The sequence below is a fragment of the Borostomias antarcticus genome (assembly GCF_949987555.1).
Source record: "Borostomias antarcticus genome assembly, chromosome: 4".
NCBI classification, from domain to species: Eukaryota; Metazoa; Chordata; class Actinopteri; order Stomiiformes; family Stomiidae; genus Borostomias; species Borostomias antarcticus.
In genome coordinates, this window is record NC_140237.1 from 8,078,603 (window position 1) to 8,099,489 (window position 20,887).

General features: G+C 43.8%; 1 protein-coding gene across 1 annotated transcript in view; it reads left to right on the plus strand.

Annotated features, from left to right (window-relative positions):
• The window catches only part of trpm5 (transient receptor potential cation channel, subfamily M, member 5), a gene marked incomplete at both ends in the record, with an annotated part of 60,218 nt that extends 59,640 nt beyond the window's left edge, over nucleotides 1-578 (plus strand). The window contains 2 exons of the mRNA XM_084437282.1: nucleotides 121-211; nucleotides 427-578. Coding sequence (XP_084293408.1) covers nucleotides 121-211; nucleotides 427-578 — 243 coding nt within the window. The remainder of the gene's footprint in view (nucleotides 1-120; nucleotides 212-426) is intronic.
• Nucleotides 579-20,887: the final 20,309 nt, after the last annotated feature.

A 20,887-nucleotide genomic window follows, 5' to 3' on the forward strand; every position in this document is an offset into this window, starting at 1 on the left:
ATACTTTGTGATTCACTAGTACATTTACAATAACAAAACAATAAGAAGGTGCATAAGAGTTATAATGTATACTGAATATGTAGGTGATACTGTCTATTCTTCTGATTTTTCTTACCTCAGGTGAAGTATTGTGGAGAGGTGCTTTCCTGGATTGCTGAATGCTTTTCTCAGAGTACACTCAGGTGTGAGCGAGATGCTCCCAGAGCTCCACGTAAGTGATTGATCTGATTTCTATAATGTCTGATTTGATTCCTATAATGGTCGCAATGAGTAAATCATGCAAATGATGAATATAGTACATATTGTGATAAATGATAATCAGTTGTTCCTCAGATCTGTTACAATGATCATGATAGTTCAGATACAGTACATTTACAGTTGCAAAATAATGATATGTAATGCATTTTTCTATGTTACATTGTTCAGTGTCAGTCTCTGTAACAAGTGTCAAGGCTGGCACCTCTAGACATCCCCCTCAAAGTGTGGCAGACAATGAAGTCAAACCAGGGAGCAGAGAAACCAAACCTGGCCACCCAGGATATGGAGCTTCCAAGAGGTTTCCATACATTGATGAGTAAAACCAACCAACCAAGTAATAAACAACTGTTCCAATGTAGTTTTCATGATATGAGATGTGACAGGGATATAAACCAGAGATTTCCTGAATGTCGTCTCATGATCTATGATTGGAAGCTATATTTTAGCGAATTGGAGCTAAAAGAGAAATAGACATGGTTTCAAAATAGTGACATTATTGAATAGAGTAGATTTTTACATGTACAGACTTGATAGTTCTTCAACAATATGAGAACTGGCATTATGTTCATGTAATACAATAGGAAGTAAAAAATCAAGATCCTTGGTGTAAAGTAGGCCTATAAGAGTGCAAATTATTATATTATGAAATGTTAAAGTTGCTTGAGAGGAGATAGGTGCATGACTTTCGGTACATAATTAAATTCATTTGTAGGACTACAGACAGATGTGTTGGTACAGTTAGGCTATATGTTTTCTAACCTGTAGTGTGTGAACTATCTGAATTGTCGTTTTGTGTGATTGGCTATTGATGTATTGGCTTGTGGGCTAATACAAAATTCAAACCATGTCGGTAACTTTTAGCCAGCTGGACAAAGATGGCAAACAAGACTCGATGCAAAAAAGGTTTCTGAGGACCGTATTGTAGTGCCCACCCAATCTGTCACACTCCTGACTGTTTACAGCAGCTGATTAAATTAATGCTGTTATGGGGAAGAGGTGGCAATGTATGGTGTAGTAAGCCATGTCTTGAACCCTCATTATACCAACATATTTAAAAGCGCCACAGAACCGCCCAAACATGGCCGCCCATTCACCTCCATTCAATTTTTGGACTTGAAAAATCTCCCCGCTCATTATCAATCCCATTCATTGACATGGCCATATATCGATATGGGAAGGTCACAGACACACATACCAAACATGTCCTGCTCGCACGCGCGTGCACAAAAACACGGCATGCATGCATGTCTTCAACAGTGAAGCTGGACGGATGGCATATGAGACAGCAGTTATTATTAAACACATGGCTTATTATGCCACACAGTTATTATAAACACATGGCTTCTTTTGCCACACAGTTATTATAAACACATGGCTTATTATGCCACAGTTATTATAAACACATGGCTTATTATGCCACACAGTTATTATAAACACATGGCTTATTATGCCACACAGTTATTATAAACACATGGCTTATTATGCCACACAGTTATTATAAACACATGGCTTATTATGCCACACAGTTATTATAAACACATGGCTTATTATACCACAGTGACGCCTCTTTCCTCAAACAGCATAAATTAACCTCTTGATTTTTGAGATGTCTGAGTTGTTTCAGCACCTTCTTACTGTAAGTAGCAGACAGCACTTTTGCATGCCAGAAGCCTAATTTGATATTTTGGGAAATCATAACAACAGTACATGGTCTCAGTACCTAATGCAAATGTTAACAGGAATGTTTTATTTAATTAATGTAGACTATTCATTTACTGTATTTTCCCATACACCCTTTGAAGAAATATCTGGCCATTTGGATCGGGATTACTTAGGTAGGATTACTTTCCTCTAAAAAGCATACAGTATACTGTAGATGAGCTGGTGAAGAGATTGAGAGTGAAACTGGTCTTCTTACGTAGAGATCATGCCTCCCTTTGAGCAGCAGAAAAACAACTGTCCAGTCCACTTTTATGCTGCTTGTTCTTGATTATGGTGACATTATCTATATATGAATACTGCTAACACTGTACTAAAAACACTCAACGCTGTCTATCACAGTGAACACATCTTGAGGTCCCGCTGATCAATTCAGATAGCAATGTCTGCTTTTAGTTATCCATCAATATGGAACAAACTCCAGAACTCTTTGAAGTTGGACCATAAGGACAATTCAAAAGATTAATCAGGGACCTTTTATGTTTGTAATTGCTTTCTTTAAGTTTGCAGCAACATTGAACTCTACTGTATATTGTACTGTGTTTTCAATTGTATTTTGTATTTGTATTTTTGTATCTATATTTTATTGTAGAACAGTCTCCTCCTGGGTGTCTTCTAGAGAGAGCGGTCTAGAAACAGCACTGCAGACTGTCTAACTACACAACACTCATCTTCTGAACTCAATAGACAACACACATCTCTCTCCAGCTCCATCTATCCCTACTTCCCTCCCTTGTTCCTCACACCTTTGCTTTACACTCAATTTTCTCTCTCTCCATCTCCCTAACCTGTCTCTCATATCCCCCCAATCACTGTCTCTCTTTTTATCTCACCTCTTGCTGTGCTTATTTGACTTGGGAGTTAAATGACGCATCAAACCGTCAGAGGAATGTGATGTACGTGTGTGCGTAGGCCTGTGTGTGGGCCTGTCTGTGTCGGCATCTGTGTGTGTGTGCATGCATGTGTTTTTGTGTGTCAATGCCTCTAAGCCTGTGTCTTAGTGCTGTGAATTAATTCAGTTAAATCTCGAGCATCTTGAGTACAAGTAGTACTTGAAATGCAAGTATTTGCATTTGCATCAACAATACACTCCACTCCTGAGTTAAAGCTTTAACTTGTTTGCAACGCTCTCTCTCTCTTTCACATACACACACACACACACACAGGTGGACACACGTTCGTTTTTATAAACACACAGGAATACACACACACATTGGTGTACAGCGGTTCTGCTAGGTCGGAGGACAGGAGCCATCTGAAACATGTATGGTAACAGTTTATTTTAGGGGGTTGAAATTACCTAGTAAATGTCTAGTAATAAGGTGGTAATTATCAAGTAATTTCTTAGAAATAAGGTGGTAATATCCTGGTAATGGTAAGGTGGTATTTTATCAAGTACATAGTTTTTTGCAGTGTCAAAGTATCATTTAAAGAGTTACATTTAACACTCTTCCAGAGTGCATTTGGTCCCACTCAGAATTAGTGTTAAATTGACTCTAGCCCAAATTAACTCTAAATAGAGTACAAGTTTAACACTCACTTACACTGCATAGTGTTATTTATACCCAACACTACAGGTTGAATAACTCTGGAAAGTATAAATATTACACTGTATAGTGTTATTTTTTACTTAAAGGTGCTCAGTTCGATTTTTTTTTGGCCACTAGATGGGGCAGTGTATCAGATATAAACAAGTGGGCGTTTTCACTCCATAAGGTACCGTGGGTGGGGCTCAGCGCCGGGCCGGCTTCGCTCATAATAAAAATAAATTCTGCATTTGCTCCACAGGCACTACACCATTAGCTATCATTTCTGTACAGATAGTTATGACTCCTCTGGACCTATTTATTGCATATATTGGATTTTTTTTTTTTTACAGAAAGTGCAGTAAATCGAACAGAGCACCTTTAACACTGCAGGTTGAATAACTCTGGGGAGTGTTAATATTACACTGTATAGTGTTAGTTATACTTAACACTACATGTTGAATTACTGAGAGTGTTAATATTATTCTCATAAGTGTTCATTATTTACTCCTATGATAACAAAATCAACTCTAATTGAGTTACACCACATTAAGTTATTAAAAGTTAACACTGGAGTCAAACAACTCTTGCACTACTGTGATAATCATTTACTCTTGCAATGAAAACTTCTATGATAAAGCATTCTATTGTCTCTGAAACTTTGAAAATAAAGTCAAATTACATCTAAACATGTTTTTCACTTACCTTTTCAAGTATACCATAAATAATCACAAGTTACCACAAAATAATGCATTTACCAACTTTATTTTTGTCAGGCTGACAAAACAAACATTGACCTCTCAGGTTTCCATAAAATGGCAATATGGAACAATGTAAAAGGAGGCATCTGCTGTTCCATACATCATCTGAACATCGTATGGTTTGAAGTAAAACAGCTCATTTATATCCAAAACCTTTACAACATTGTCTGGATGCAGCCTGACCTTAAAGGCATAGTAATGGGGACCAAAACATGTGGTTTCCATCAGTTTTCCACAGAGCAATACAATGTCATCTTTCACAGCAATACTCTTGATCTTACAAAACACAGGCATCTCAGACACAACCTCAGTGCAGATAATGAAGTCACGGCGGTACTCTGTACCTTCATATTTGACCCATTTAGCAGAAAAGAAACTGGTTAGGCTACATCTCCACATATAGAACAAATCTCTGGACCTTCTTTGAGCTCACCAAGTGCTACCATCTTTCCTGGACCTAACATTAGTCTTCCCTTGCTAAATGACTCCCGATGCAATGCCATACAACTCTGGTGCTTTTTGGCTAATGTCTTTGTTATGTTCTTAAAGGACAATGCTCGTTTTTGACAACCTTGACCTTATTTACGGCATATTATAAGACGTTTCACTCACCAAGATAACTTTGGTGTAATTCGGGGGCCTGTAGAATAAATTTAAAATCCAGTATATCCATGTAATGGTGGCGGACGGGGCACTGAGAATGCAGCTTCTAAAAAATCTATTTTCTGCCGCGAAACGGTTGTTTTCATCAATCTGTCTTTATGAATCGCTAGTTGTGCTTACATAGAGCGTAGGCCTGTTGTGGTTTTTCACATGCCTCTGTAATATGATCTTTAGAAACGTCTTTAGAAAACGAAATAGCTTCCTCACTTGCTCCAGAACGCATGCGCACAGCGTGCTGGAGCAAGTGGGGAAGCTATTTAGTTTCTAAAGATCATATTACAGAGGCATGTGAAAAACCACAACAGGCCTACGCTCTATGTAAGCACAACTAGCGATTCATAAAGACAGATTGATGAAAACAACCGTTTCGCAGAAGAAAAATGGCTAGTAATACATGATCATTGAATGTGGGCCCCGTTGGACCAGTTGTCCAAAGCGCCCCATTTACTGGAGGCTAGCTGTCACTCAGTGCTACTGTATGTAGCATGAAACATGAAAATTATTCTATCTTATAGCCACTAAAACAGTGATTAAAATGATATATGTTTGGATTCTGTGACATGTATGCACAAGGTATAAATCAAAAAACAGTAGCGTAAAAAAAGCTAACTTACATGGGGTAAAAACAGATGATCGCCAAGAAAATGTTTAAAGATTTTCAAATACTCCCACCGACTTCAGGATAGGTTGACGTGATGTGGAGAGATGTGTTCACCAAAATATGTTTGTGTAGCTACAACAGATCACCTCAAAAGCCCCGCGGTCTGACGTGCCCCACGGTCCAACGCGCCTCTCCCCTAGGCTACTGTACGTTGTTGATCGGATAGCTTGCTGAACGCAGCTGTCAACCAGGCCTTAATTCCCAAACGTTTTGCTTTCGCAAGTTGTGAATGGTAATTCACAATGGTAACTACAGTTTTCACTCTGTATTATTTTTGGTAGGGACAATTCGTGTTTCCGTGGCTTTGGTATGGACATGTCCATAGCGTCCATACCTAAAACTACACCTGTGGTGGTGTGTGTGTGGGCAAGCGAGGGAGAGAGGACGTGAAGGCAGCAAAAAAAGTTTTCTTTCGTCGTGACTGAGCTCGCTTCTTTGCCAACACAATAATTCCCCAAATGACCAGAAAAAGTAGCTAGATTTGTCGTTAGTCGCTTTTCATGAAATAAGTCGCCAGGGGGGTCTGGAAAGTCGCTAAGTTGGCATCACTGGGCTTCTTGCGTTCCGCTGTGATGGTTTGAAATTCGCGCATGCGCAATGTGCGTGTTCAAACTCTATTCAAGGTAGGCCTACGGCGTGTTCAAACTCTATTCAAAGTTCACACATCAATATTCTACCAGGCTAACACCTTGTCCCAACTGCTTGCGATGCGAGCAACAGAACACGACATCGCATGCTTGCTGTCCTAACTGAAACCGTTAAATTTCCTGTTCTGTTACATAATTTGTCTATATTCCCAACTGAAGACAGTTAAAGAACAAACGCCTGTCAACGCAAGCGACAGGAGGAAAATAGGAACAGGGCGAGCGTCAAAAGGGCAGTTAAAACGTTGCGCCGACGAGTCTGATCTTGCTCAATCAAGTGATTTAACCCACTCCACGGATGAGTGTTTTTTACGGCCCACAGCACTGAGGACAACAGCGGCAGCCACGGGGATCCAGAGGAAGAGACTGCATGTTACGCACAACAAACACGCATGGAAGAACTGCATGGGTTATACGGTAAGTGAAGTGAGCCAATCAGCAGTTTTCTCCAGCGCGTCTTGGAAATTTGTATACTTTTTTTTTTACCAGACAAACTGGCGACTGGTCTTCATAATCTAGTCGCCAATAACTAATTTTAGTCGCCAATAGGCTTAATTTTTTATCCCTGTGCGCTCAGCTACACTAGCTGGTGCCCCGTCTTCAAATTTACTTCCGGGGTTTACAAATTTGTATCGGAGCGGGACGCTGTCACATCCAGGGTTGCCAGATTGGTGTGATGTTCTCCAGCCCAATGAGTGCTCAAAATCCGCCCAATGTGATAAAAAAAAAAAAAAGCCCAAATATTATAGTATAGTATTATATTATAGTATATTTCTTAGCAGTGCATGCTAAGAAAAATGCCTTTCAGTTGAAATACCGAAAATAATAATAACTTGTGGTAAACTGCAACACACGCCTACACACAGTCTACGAGAGAGAGAAAGATGCGTAATCCCATGAAATAGTCAAAATGATATAATCAGGGTTGGGAAGGTTACTTTTAAAAAGTAATCCCTTACAGTTACAAGTTACTTGTGAAAAATTGTAGTCAGTAACGTAATCCGATTACTACAATTTAAAAGTAAAGTAAGGGATTACTTTCAGTTACTTTTGGATTACTTTAAATAAAATGTACTGTGTATTTCACCAGATATAAAATGTACTGTGTATTTCACCAGAAATCCTACATTATTTATTCTTTTTCTGTGTTCTAGAGCTGACAACATAGCTAAACAGCAGTTGCCCAGCGCCCGCCCAGTTAGAGCAAGTGTTATGTAGCATTCGTTTATAACTGGGAGGTGGCAAATTGCGACTTGCTACTAGGAATTATTAAATAAAACACCGCATGAACTCGCACTTCCTCGTCGCAAATTCGGATGTTTCTCAGCCCCCAGTTGCTCGAATGCACTAGATATAACTAGGTAACTGATATAATGGTATATAGCTCAAATGCACACAGGTCGGAGGTAGGTATTTTGCCACTTGCGACTTGCCACCTCCGACCATAAACGAATGCACCATTAATGCCAAGAGGTTAGGGTGCGTGTCGCCTTGGCTAGTTAATTGCAGTCTGCAAAACACAACACTCCTTGCTAATGTAGCTAACGTTAGGTGTAAACGTCGGAGCCAGCTCTAATGCATTCTAAGCAGCTGTGATTGACGCTATTCAGCTATACAGCTTGCCAGTGGACACACAGCCTTATATATTATGGATAAAGCACCCACTGACCAGTTTTCCCAGGCAGTTAGTTATAGCTCTTGAAGAGTCGGTGTTAACACCGACAGGCACTATTGAGTGAAAATAATCTGAATGGGCGCTTGGGTCTGGTTTTCTGGTTGAACATTAGTGCTATACTGTAGAAGCCTACTGCTAGCTAATTTAGCTGTCAGTGGAAGTAAGGTTAACGTTAGCTACCCTAACGTTTGACATTAGCTAACGTTAACTTACCGGCAAATGTTTTTTCAGGTTGGACATTGAGTCCTTGGCCGTCAATAGGGTTTTGTTTGCTGGGAGGCATAGTTTACACTGTGCTGTAATATTGTTGTGGTTCTGTGACAGGTACATAAAAAAAATCCTGGTATTTCCAGGATTTTAATGCACATTGCGGTATTTCTGCCATGATGCCCGTGCTGCTCGCTGTCTGTCTGGCAGCTGTGGTCCAAAGAACACATCAGTGGGAATCTTGTTGGCGCGCTGCGCGCAATTGGTATTACTAGACTACTTCTTTTTTTTTTTTTTTTAAAGCTATTTTGTAAAACTGATGAGGAGGCGAGGGGTGAATGTAATCACGCCTGCAATCCCCGTTACTATGCAAATGTAACTGTAATCTAGATTACATATTTTAAATTGTACTGTAACGGATTACAGTTACTGTTTTTTTGTAATCTGATTACGTAACGGCGTTACATGTAATCCGTTACTCCCCAACCCTGGATATAATGCAGGCAACAAATGATAATAACATATGAGAAGCATGGCTAAATCATGAATATAGGAACGGCGATGTTGCGGTCATAGACGAGAGCAACTCAAGATAACAAGATGACAAGCTAGATAACAAGCTTTAGTGGTGACAAGAAACCACTAGAGAACGTGACAAGTGGACTAGGCTACACAACTTCCAATGGTAGGCCTATATAACCACCTGTATAACCACCCATGAATAGCCTGCCTGCTCGCCTACAATAACCGAGCCAGGAGTGTGACACTCAGGCAGGCAAGCAGGCAGAGACACAAGTAATGCATCACTCAATGATGCGACATCCAGAAACACCTGCTGTATAGTATTAAATAAAAAAATTCTTACCTCCAATTCCATTACAACTTCTAATGTAACTTGTCAATGTAAAACTATGTACATGTGGTGAACTTGCTAATTAGTAAGTATTAATAGAGATGGTTGAGTCAAAGCTCCCCAACAACTGTTGGGGAGGGTGGAACGTTGCAGACGTCAAACCGCTCCGTGTTAGACCAGAGCGCACGTCCATGAGAGCAGAAAGCAGTGGTAATCCCGTGCGATTTCTGGCATCATCTTTAGCGTCACTTGGGAAAATTCTCTCTCCACATGAGCATTTGATATGGGCAGAGTGAGCAATCTGATTGCGCCAAGTGCCACATCCTGAAAGCACTGATTTTCTCTGGCATCTTTAAAGGCCTCTACCTCCAGCCAAAAGGCATCGATGCGGTGATCATGACAGAAACCTGCTGATCCCACATCCCCACGTTGGCATCTTTAGGTTTCTTCGGGGGTAGCTAGCTAGATTTGACTCCGACCTCGACCTCGTGCCTTCTCCTTGACCGTGTGAATCAAATGCATTGAACAGGGAGAGCTCCCTCGCCCCTATTGGACAGGTGCACATCTCCCACCCTATTACTAACATCATTGGATAAAATTGAAACGTCTGTCCCGCCAGTTTTAAAATATATATTTTATATATATTTATTTAACGGCACTCTGCTGCGCATCGTGCCTAACCACTCTCACGCTAGCCGTGGCGATATCCGTGACATCCCATTGCTTCTCGTTCCATAATGCTTTAATATATATAGAGAGAGATATCAGTCTGGAAGAGATTAATCAGACTTAGTTTCAGCTCTGTGTGATGCTGGATAGCATGTTGTATCGATGTAGTAAGCGTGTTATACTCCACTGACCTGCACACATAGAAAACCCCTCAGAGCAACACATTCTCAAACACATGAATTATGTACTTTGTATTTCAGGCCTGTGTGTGTGACAGGGGGATATTGGATTTCTGAGTGCAGCCATGTGCTGGACCAGCATGCGACTGATCTCCCAACTACTACCAGTCTCCTGGTTCCTGTGTGTGTTTGTGTACTGTATGTGCGTGCGTGTGCCTCTGTGTGTGTGTGTGTGTGTGTAAAGGGAGAGGGCAAATTAGTGTGGGGGTATCTCTCCATTCCTCCCCCACCTCTATACATCCATATCTGGATCCCGTCTCTGAAGCGTCTGAGATGGTGTGAGCGTGTGAATGTGTGCAGGGGGGGGGGGGGGTTTACATGAGGCACAAGCTCACTCAGAGTGTGTGGGAGTAAGAGTGAGAGGGTCTGGTATCTTAGCAACAGCACGTTGACAGTGAGAGAGAGAGAGAGAGAGAGGTGGAGGAGGTTGCTCCTGAGTACTTTAACAGGCTCCACCCCTACCTTGCGCCTGTCAACACAGATAGCTCTCTGATTGGTCCTGTCGGAGATACACAAACAATTCCACCTGAATGTGTCTACCTATGACAGATACAATCCTCTCTCTTACCTCTCAATCTCTCTGACCAGTGCACACCATCCTATATTGTCTCCTCCCTGCTGTCGGTCCGCTCCTCCATCTCTCTCTGTCTCTTCCCCTCTCTCTCTCCTCCCTGCTGAGTGGAGGTGTAAATGGCCTAGGGTGGGGGTGCAGCCAGGCCTGCTCTTCTGCTGCTGGGAGAGACAGATGGCCTATTACTGCAGACACACCTGGGAGGGGGCCAGGGGGGGGGGGGTGAATAGAGGAGGGAGAGACCTTGGGTGGAAGTGTGAAGAGGGAAAGATGGATGGAGAGGAGGGGAGAGGAGAGATGGAAGGATGGTTAGATACAGAGTGGGCCTCTCTTCTAGAAATACTCCACATGAAATATTGTCTGGTCCCTCAGATAGCCTGGAGGGATGGAGTACTGTATGTTATTCTTCGAGAGAGTTATCTTAAAGCAGAGTGGCAGAGGCACCACCCGGGAGATGGCAGACAGGCATGGTTTTCAACTGTTTTCTGTTGTTTTTTTGTCAAGTAATTCAATTTTGTATGTTTGTCTGAGCAAGAGTGCCAACATGTTTGTTATAGGATATGAAGTGCCAGAGGAGGGGGAGAGACTAGAGGAGAGGGCAGGAGAGAGAGGAGGAACGCTATCAATGGCCATGGATCTAGCCCTGATGCGGGGTTAGTCCGATCCATTTTAATGACTGTTTGATTACTGATTATAGCTCCCCTGTAACTATGGTTCGGGCTACCCCAGCTCTATCTCTAGACTGTAGTCCTTCAAACACCATCTCCTCCCCAAGATTCTGCTCCAGTCTTTAAATCTAGAGATGGACTCAGGCTGCTTCACATCAACATGAGAAGTCTAGCCCCCAAGATGGTCTGATCCAACGCAAATACAGACAATTTAGTTATCTCTGAGTCCTGGCTAAAAAAATCAATCTCAGATTCTGATGTCAGTATAGGTGATTAAGAGCAGACAGAAAAGGCAATGCTGGTGGTGTTGCCATCTATGTCAAAGCATGTTTGCCAGTATCTGTGTTATTGGCAACTTCTATTCCATAAGAGTTTGAATGTCTGGCTTTGTTAGGGAACCTTGCAGCCAAGAGCCAGGTGACAGTTTTAGCGGCTTATAGGCCACCCTCAGCCCCTCCTTGTGCCAGTGACAATTTAGCTGACATTTTCTCCTGCTTTACAGGTGCAGAATGGATTATTATGGGTGACATTAATCTTGGGAAAAACCTGCGTCAGACCACTTTAAAGATGTGCACGTGCAAGTCAATTAATATCCAAACCCACACGCCCCGATGTAAAAGATAGCTCCAAATCCACTCTGATTGACATCATACTTACCAACATGCCTCAGAAGTATGTCTTTACTGGAGTCCTTCCTCTGGATGTCAGTGATCACTGTCCTATAGCATGTATCAGGAATGTGAAGCTACCCAGGACAAAACCATGTATCGTCTTAAAAAGGAATTTCAGGAACTTTGACAATCAGGAGTTGTGGAATGCTTTAAATATCTGTGATCTGGACAGGGTGTCCCTCATAACTGACCTAGAACAGGCCCTTGCTTATTTCTCTAACACTTTTAACAGCTGATAAACACTCCCCCTTCAGGAGACTACGGATAAAGGACAGACACACTCTGTGGTTCTCACAGGAACTATCAGAAATCATCACAAAGAGACTTTGCATGGGCAAAGACTAGGAGAGGCGGAGTTGAGTCTGACTGGATTTTGTTCAGGCAGCTGAGAAACAGATGCACTATTACCAGGTAAGCAAAATCTACATACTATTTAAATTCACTATACTGGTACTGTACTGGTAATCCAGCTAAATTCTGGAAAACAATCAAATCCATGACAAACAGTTCCACCCCGACACTCTCCCAGGAGGTTTATCTGGCTCTGGTCCTATAAGTGACAAGGCTGATATCTGTAATGTGTAGCGTGTTCTCGGGTTAGAGTTATGATTATGACCAGTATAACTTATGATTATACCGCGGTTATCACAAATATGAAGGAAAATGGATTTAAGACATTAAATCAAAACTCGTATGGGGCACCACCCTGTTATGTACAGGGAAACAAGATAACCTTTATCAATAGTCTAATTTATTATTATCTCATTCTGTAGGCGGAGTCCTTGACTCAATCAAGTACCTTAAGATAATGTGATGGCGCTCGGACGTGGTCAAAAGTTAATAATTTTTATTGAAATTATACTAATCAATTATCAAGATAATATCATAACACAATTCAATATTAGATGGAAAAACACATGTGGCAATATGAAAACACAGCAGAAATTAAAAGAATGATGTCAGATTATCACAGTCTATCCTAAATCTTCTAAGCTTAAACAACACTTTGGCATCACCCCACATCAAAGAGAATGCATGGATGTCGAACCTTACAGTGAGGTGTGCGCGTTGTCCGGGCGGGTTTGTCTGTCTCGAAGCATGGAGGAGGTACGTGACGTGGTGGTCGCTCGGTTTGATGAAGGGGCAGCGCGCCTGCGCTCCCGTTGAAACAGTGATGGTATAGCGTTGTTCGCGGAGTTGAAAGTTCAGTTTCAGAGTTCACAAGTTGCAAATCTCATTCAAAACCTTTGCTCTCGCCAGAGGTGGATCTTTGAAGAGTATTTTCCTAAGCCCCTGTGTCGACTCAGAGATCTTAGGTATCAGTCCAGTGTGGATACAGGCTGATCTTATCAGCCGGCACAAAGCTTGGATCCTGGGTCACGTGTTACTTGGAGAGACACGGACCCTGGCAGTTGAGGGTTACTGGAGAACAAGAGAGAGAAAGTTTCCTGTCTGATCGCTTTTAAGGAGCAGGGGTGAGGTGTGATATGTGGGTGTAGACAGGCACGCGATTGGTCACTTGGGTCAATAACCCAGTGGGCTCTTGTTACCATCGTAAAACAGAGCTCACATTCTGTACTCCCTCTGGAATCATCAAATATCCCGGTTATGGTTTCAACTGATTATGAAAATTCCACAACATGCCTGATCACCTGAGTCATGATTTTAGCTTCAGACTGATACCAAACACGGCTATACAGATTAAGCAGCACAGAATCCGTTATTTATATCATACAGTACAGTTGGATTACCAATACAGTGTATCACACAATGACTTTGTTCACCGGGCTTATTCATGTGGTGTTTGCATCACGTGGGGGAGAATGGAGCAGTTTCATCTTTATTAAAGAAACAAAGCAAGAATGGAGGTTCCTTTGTTCCACTGTGAGTGTCTGTGGATGTGTATTGTTGGCCTGGCCTGTCGCCGGGGATGGGGGAGCAACAGGGTGTGAGAGGGTCTCTGATCAAGATCTGCATTCCAACCTGAGGCAGAGTGTCCCACAATATCACAACTGTTTGGTGGTCAGTAGAACGGTCAGTAGACTGTGTCATGTCCTACACCACTACAAATGTTTTATTGATCACTTTATCACTGCAGGTCATCTATTTTATAGGCTAAACTTGATGGATATTGCTAACTGGCTAGGACAAGATAACCAGAATGAGTCAAGCAATCCAGCTCTTGGGCTCCCAATTGACATGAGCCCCTGTAGTTTATCTTTTAATACATTATCTGAGTCAGAAGTGGGCGACTCCCTACTGAAGATAGACCCCCAAAAATCTACAGGTTCTGATGTTCTGAATCCAGGCGTACTGAGGTGCCTCAGTTATAGCTAGGCCCATAACACATTTTTTAATCTTTCACTTAGCTCAGGAGTTGTAGCAAAAACCTAGAAAACTGCTTTTGTGTTTCCACTTCATAAAGCAGAGACCTAAATAATTACCGTCCAATTTCCAAGCTATCTTGTCTAGTCAAGACCCTTGAGTCGTTGGTAAACGTCCAGTTTAACTCTTTCCTGAGGAGAAATTGCAATCTAAATACTTATCAATCTGGTTTTAGATCTGGGCACCGCACTGTTTCAGCAGCATCCCTTGTTATAAATTATATTGTTTGTTCTCTGGACAGTAATCAGCACTGTGCTGCCCTATTCATTGATCTGTCAAAGGCCTTTGATACAGTGGACCACCGACTTTTGCTAGAAAGTCTGGCCTCAGTCGGCCTGGATCAAAACGCCTGCCACTGGTTTGAAAGCTAACTAAAGGAAAGCCACAGGGTTCTATCTTAGAACCCTTACTCTTCACTTTATGCATAAATAACCTAGTCATTGTCTCCTCAGGTTGTAAGGTACTGTTGTGTCCTGGCCATGGGGTTTGTCACCGCCGCGGAGGGCGTCACTGGAGTTAATGAGCCCCACGGGCTACAAGACGAGGCTCCAGCCGACCAGCCAGCGCCAGACTGTGCTCCCTAGTAACTACGGTATCTTTGAGACTTCTCCCGCTAGCCTAGGTGTTGCTGATCATTCGTGTTTGGCTGTTGTGTCCCTCTCCTAGCCCATGCCTCCTCTCCCTCGCTCCAGACTCATGTATTCCTGTGCCCCGGCTGGACCACACCTGCTCCTGCCTCCCCTCGAGTCTCCCAACCCTGCCTCCCTCGTCTGCCTCTGCCTCCCCTCGAGTCTCCCGACCCTGCCTCCCTCCTCTGCCACTGCCTCCCCTTGAGTCTCCCGACCCTGCTTCCCTCGTCTGCCTCTGCCTCTCTGGACTCTCGTCTGCCTCTTCCTCCTCAGGCCTCCCAACCCTGGACTCTCGCACACTACACAGCCTTACAACACCCCTCCGCATATCCCTCACGCACACACGCATTCATTCACAGTTCCCACATCTCATTCACACCCCCAGACACGCATCCACACACTCTCACGGGAATAAACACACCTACGGGCTCCCCTGTTACGCCGTCTCTGTGTCGCCTCTCTGGTTCCACCGTCAACCCTAAAAGGTACATTACTACGCAGATGATACAGTTCTTTACACATCTGCTCCATCACCAGGGGAAGCACTGTCTGCTCTGCAATTTACAATTGACCTTTCAAGTCTGCCTACTCTTAGGTTACTTAGCTAAGAACCATTTTAATTACAATTTACTTCTAAGGGCAAATACTTTACTTTCATATCTTCATATCAATATAATATCAAGATCCTATTAGATGTCCAAATAACCCACTGTGTCCTGGGTCTACTTATTCACCACCTAAAGGGAAGTGCAAAACAGCAAGTCATGACCTTTATCCAGAAACAAAAGTTGAACCCATTGCAGCAAAATAGCTAACATTACAGGAATCATCAGTGTAACTGCTTTAGCCACTGACCGCTACCATTAATGTTATGGAAGCTGCTGCTAGTTGTTGTGAGCCCATGAGCTTACTGGCTATCCCGCTCTCATTGTGCTGGATTAGCATTGGAAGCATTGGAACTGATGTGTCCAGGTGACAAGAGCCATCTTTATTTATCAGACATGACCGTCCTACCAGTCCCGCACAGAAACAAGCCAGCCAACACACATAAGCCAGGCATGACCTGGCCTGGTTTTCATAGATGAAAATAGCTTAGCGTTGGTAGTTGAGAAAAGTCCATCTTTTGAAGTGTTACCGCAGCCGCCAGCCACTGGGTTTCATTCATGAGCCACTATGTCACAGGTTGTTCTTGCCTCTCGTCCACATTACTCAACCGTTGTAATTTTGTCTGTACGCCGGGTGCTATGTCACTTATTAAAATGTTAACGGTTTCAGACGAGAACGTAACTATGTAGATTCTCGAAATGTAATCAGTTTATCAAAATACCCCCTCTTGAGTTGTTTTGAGAGGTCGCTGGTTGGTGCTAGCTACATGGCAGGCTAGTTTTTGTTTTGGAAACGACAACGATGATGCACCTTAGCAGTTGTTGCGGTCTATAAGCTTTCTAAATAGTTTGGGTCGGTGGCGTTATGCGACCGATATGGTAACTTTCGGGCAACGTAAAGTAAAATTGTACATCGTAATCAAATTAATACAATAATTATGTTCTCCAATCTGCTATGTGTATGTAATGATGCAAATATGCTGGCGACAAGTGATAGCTAGCGCTAGGGTAATCTGAACTTGACCATGCAACGGCGAGAGGTTGTTTAGCTTGCCTGCTCCGACAGTGTCAAATCTCAAGCTGCCGCGTCGGTCAATGATGCCGTCAAGCTCATTAAAACTGCGGGTAGGGGTGCATGGCTGTCCGAGGCGGATATCACTGACGCGTTCAAGGTGATGGCCCTCCATCCATCGCAATGGCATTTAATCGGCGTCCGGTGGTGCCGCCTGATGTACTTTTCGGTTCGGCTGTTTTTTTGGCTGTCACAGCAGCCCTATGATTTTCGATTCTTTTTCCGAGGCTTTATGCTGCGTAGCACCTTCTCCCGGCTGAGCGTTCCTCTGACCGACGGGAGGACCATTGGCCCGCGCAAACTGATAGAGTTCCTCGGTATCCTCCTGGATAGCGTTAAGATGCGGGCCTCTCTGCCCCTCGGAAAGCTGGATCGGATTCGGGATGTTATGCGCGACGCGCAGGAACGATTATTTTTTACTAGGGAGCTGCTCCCCTTGCTCGGGCATATGAACTTCGCCGTGCACGTCATGCCTCTGGGCCGCTCGTTCATTCCCAGCTGCTTGCGCTGTGCCGGTCCGTTGGGCGCCTGCAGGACCTGGTCAGCTTGTTCGAGGGCTGTCGTTCGGTCCTCCGTTTTTGGGCCCAGTTGTGCGACGGGCGGAACGGCGTTTCTTTTCTTTACAACGTCGGCTATGATTCTTGTGTCAGTCTTGTGTCCCTCCGGCCGTTTACTGATGCTGCGCCCTCAGTGGGTTTTGGGGGTATGTTCGGTAATAACTGGTTTTCTAGCGCTTGGCATACCGGACTGACCTCGCCGCCTAAACAAGTCAGCTCGACGGTGCTTATGGAGCTGTATTACATTGTCATCGCTAGTATTTTGTGGGGCCCTCAGTGGTCTAGGGAACGCATTCTCTTCTGCGATAACGAAGCCACCGTGAATATTATCATCAATGGTCGTTCGAACATTCTGTTCATTAATAAACTGCCTCACATGGCTGTCCGGTGTGAATGAATTTCAAGTCTCAACAAAGTGTTCTGTTTTCCCCCTTGACTGTTGTTCTAAACTTTGTAGTTCGTTCTCATAGATCAGTCTGTTAGAACTACAAATTCCTCCCTGTGTGACATCACTTCCCTGTCTTCCCCCTGAAACTATGTCACTTCCTTTTTCACTGTATAACCTAACGACCCCGTCCTCCCGTGAACTCACACGAGCCCGGATTCACTTCCTGTGCTCTTGTCCGACTCTGCAGAATCGTAACATAGAATAAACTATTGCCTTTGTTTAAAACCAGCTTGATCGACCACTCAGCGTGTTCTTTGACAATCTAACTAAACCAAGGATAAAATCCTTAACACCGGGCAGGGGAACTTCCTTTTCCACGCCATCCACATCCCCGACCTCGACAATCAAATCGCTGACTCGCTGTCCCAGTTTGATTTACAGAAGTTCCACAGACTATGCCCGGATGCGGCCCTGTCCGGCCTGGTACCTTCTTTTCGGCAGACGGTTCTGGACTGAGCGATGCCCAGATGCCCCTCCGGTCATCCGCTGCCCGATAGGTCCTATCGAGGGCAGATATCACGGTTCCCGCGCTTTATTTCATCTTGCACGTGAAGCACTCAAAGGCAGACAGAGCCGGTGATGGCGTGGATGTTTATATGTCAGGAAATAACACCATGTTCTGTCCTCTGTCCTCCATGAGCTCCTACCTGACGGGCAGACCCCAGGCCGGTGGAGAGGAGCCCCTCTTCCTCACGGGAGAGGGAAAGCCCATGACGAGAGCCTGGTCCGCCGCTAATCTCCACACCCTCTGCCTGGCGTGCGGGCTCCCACCGGACCTGTACACTGCGCACTCCCTCCGCATAGGAGCCGTAACCACCGCTGCTTCCGTCGCCCCGGTGTCTACCCTGAAGTCCATGGGCAGATGGTCTTCGGCGTACGAACGCTACCCAGGCCCGGCGTCCGGGCCGTTTTGGATGCTCAAAGCAATGAGCGGGCTGTAACCGAGTCGTGTAATTGTGTCACTGCGGATTTCATGTGGTTGTGTCATCTGGCGTGTGTCCGGGAGCTCATCAGCGTGTCTGGTGTGTGTCAAATCAGCTCATCAGCGTGGAGCTGCAGCAACACCAGCTGCAGCTAATAAACCAGGGCACAAAAGCCCAGCAGAAGGGGCAAAGAGCAGTCATTGTTGGACTCAGTAAGTAGGGGAGACGCACCCTGCAGCAGTGTGACTCGGTGCATTCTCACTAAAACCTGTTTTTTGTTGTTGTTCACTTCCAGGTCTAAGCCTGACCCCGGCCGCCCTGAGACCTGCCCTGCCCGGCTGAACAAGACAGGGAAACGAGTCAGCACGGCTTACCGTTTTGGTTGTTTTTGACATTTGTTTCTGTTTGATACCCTGAGTTGTTTTTTTCAATAAACACGCCAAGAGACAGACCTGTTCTCGGACTCGAACTCCCTCTTGTTCTCCACTTGCCTCACTGCCTGGCTTGTGACAGTATGTTGTTGTTTGTTGGTATATGTTGTTGACTTTTGTATATGTTTTGTATATGCTGTTTTTAATGCTGTGTAACTAGGGCACCATTGAAAATGAGACCTTGGTCTCAATGGATTCCCCTGGATAAATAAAGACCTTGGTCTCAATGGGTTCCCCTGGATAAATAAAGACCTTGGTCTCAATGGGTTCCCCTGGATAAATAAAGGTGAAAAAAGGAAGAGGAGGGAGAGAGAGGAAAGGGTAACAGAGGAGGGAGGGAGAGACAGAGTTGATGAGAACAGTATAGGAGATGGACAGAATGGAGGGAGAGAGCATGTCAGGGAAGAAGGGTAGCAGGGCAACTTTGCTGTCTGTATGCGTCAATTGTGGTATAGCTCATCCTGAGATGCTCAGCCCTGCTGTACAGTCCTGCTGTCACACACCATCAGACAAACAGAGCAGAACAGAGCCTGCACACCAGCCTAGCCTATCATAAGCCCCCTGGAGGCCAGACAGCCTATCAGAGAGCCCCAGGGGAGTCATGTGTGAGTCATACCCAGAGCCAATAGCTTCTCAGGACTGCACACTCCACCAGTCTTGAGAAAAGACAAAAACCTGTAGTTTAACATATCTCTTTATGCTCTCCCTACATCTCTCACTTCATCCTGTGTCTCCTCATCCTCCTCTTTTTCTCCACCCCTATCTCTTCTTAATATGATAGGTCATTAAGAGGCTTATTTTCTTACTCTTTAATGATTTTTTTTTAAATTTCTAGTTGTGCATGTATAATCCACACATAATTATCAACATACATACAAATCCAATTATATATACATTATAAACAATTGTCTTATATTGCACACTTTAACGATGCAACTATAGCAGCTGCAGCATTAATGTGTACAATATAAGACAATTGTTTATATATAAAGTATATCTAATTAGATTTGTATGTATGTTGATAATTATGTGTGGATTACTAACCCTAACCCAAACAGTTTTGTTGTGAAGCACAGATAAGTGTAATAGGTAATAAACAGAATAATGTTTTCGGTCATGCGTGTGGGTGGTGGTGGTGGTGGCGCTGGTTCTGATGATGGCAAGAATTGGACATCCAAATCAGCCATATCTTCATTCCTGACGGAAAAAAATGGAAATCTGCTAGTCTGCTGATTTGAAGTGCTTGCAGTAGTTGGTCCTTCTGTGTCCTGGATATCCTCTGTGACACATTGCCCTTCTGTGCTTGGGGTCACCTCCTCTGCTGAAAGTAATATCAAATAAAAGATTAGGATATTATACCACAAAATAATTGAGAGAAATTACCAACTACCAAAACATATTGACAACTTTTGCCTTCAACATAAAGTAAAAATCCTGTATCTCTTACCTGACAAGACAAGCTGTTCCATGCTTCTCCAAACACTGGACAGTTCCCCCTCAGAGTCTTGCTGTGTGGCCAGAGTATCCTCAGAGTCTTGCTGTGTGGCCAGAGTATCCTCAGAGTCTTGCTGTGTGGCAGTAGTATCTTCGGTGCCCATCTGATGGGTGTTGAGGAGCGATTCTTTTTCAACTTTGAGCATCTGAAGTGCTTCACCACAGGTGCCTGCCAGTAAATGTTTTTAGCACCACCATACTGTAGAACACTGTTAATGTAGTAAGCAAATGCTGAGAGCTTAGGATGTCTTCCTCTCAGGGCTATGGACACATCAGCACAGGTTTGAAGGGTAGACTGGTTTGTGATGGTGGACAACAGTGAGAACAGGAATGGAGCCAGACGCTGGAGATCTGACTCCATTTTGGAAAATGAGAAGGCCTTCAAGTCGTCAGGTGAAGAGCGCCAGAGCATAAAATCTTGATCTGATTGGCAAAGTGTCTTGCAATCATTGTCTATGAGAGTGAGCACACATGATTGCGGTTGACCAATTTCCTTTATAAATATTCTCCACAATCCCTGCTGCTAATGTGGGGCATTTCACTCTGACTTGAGTTGAA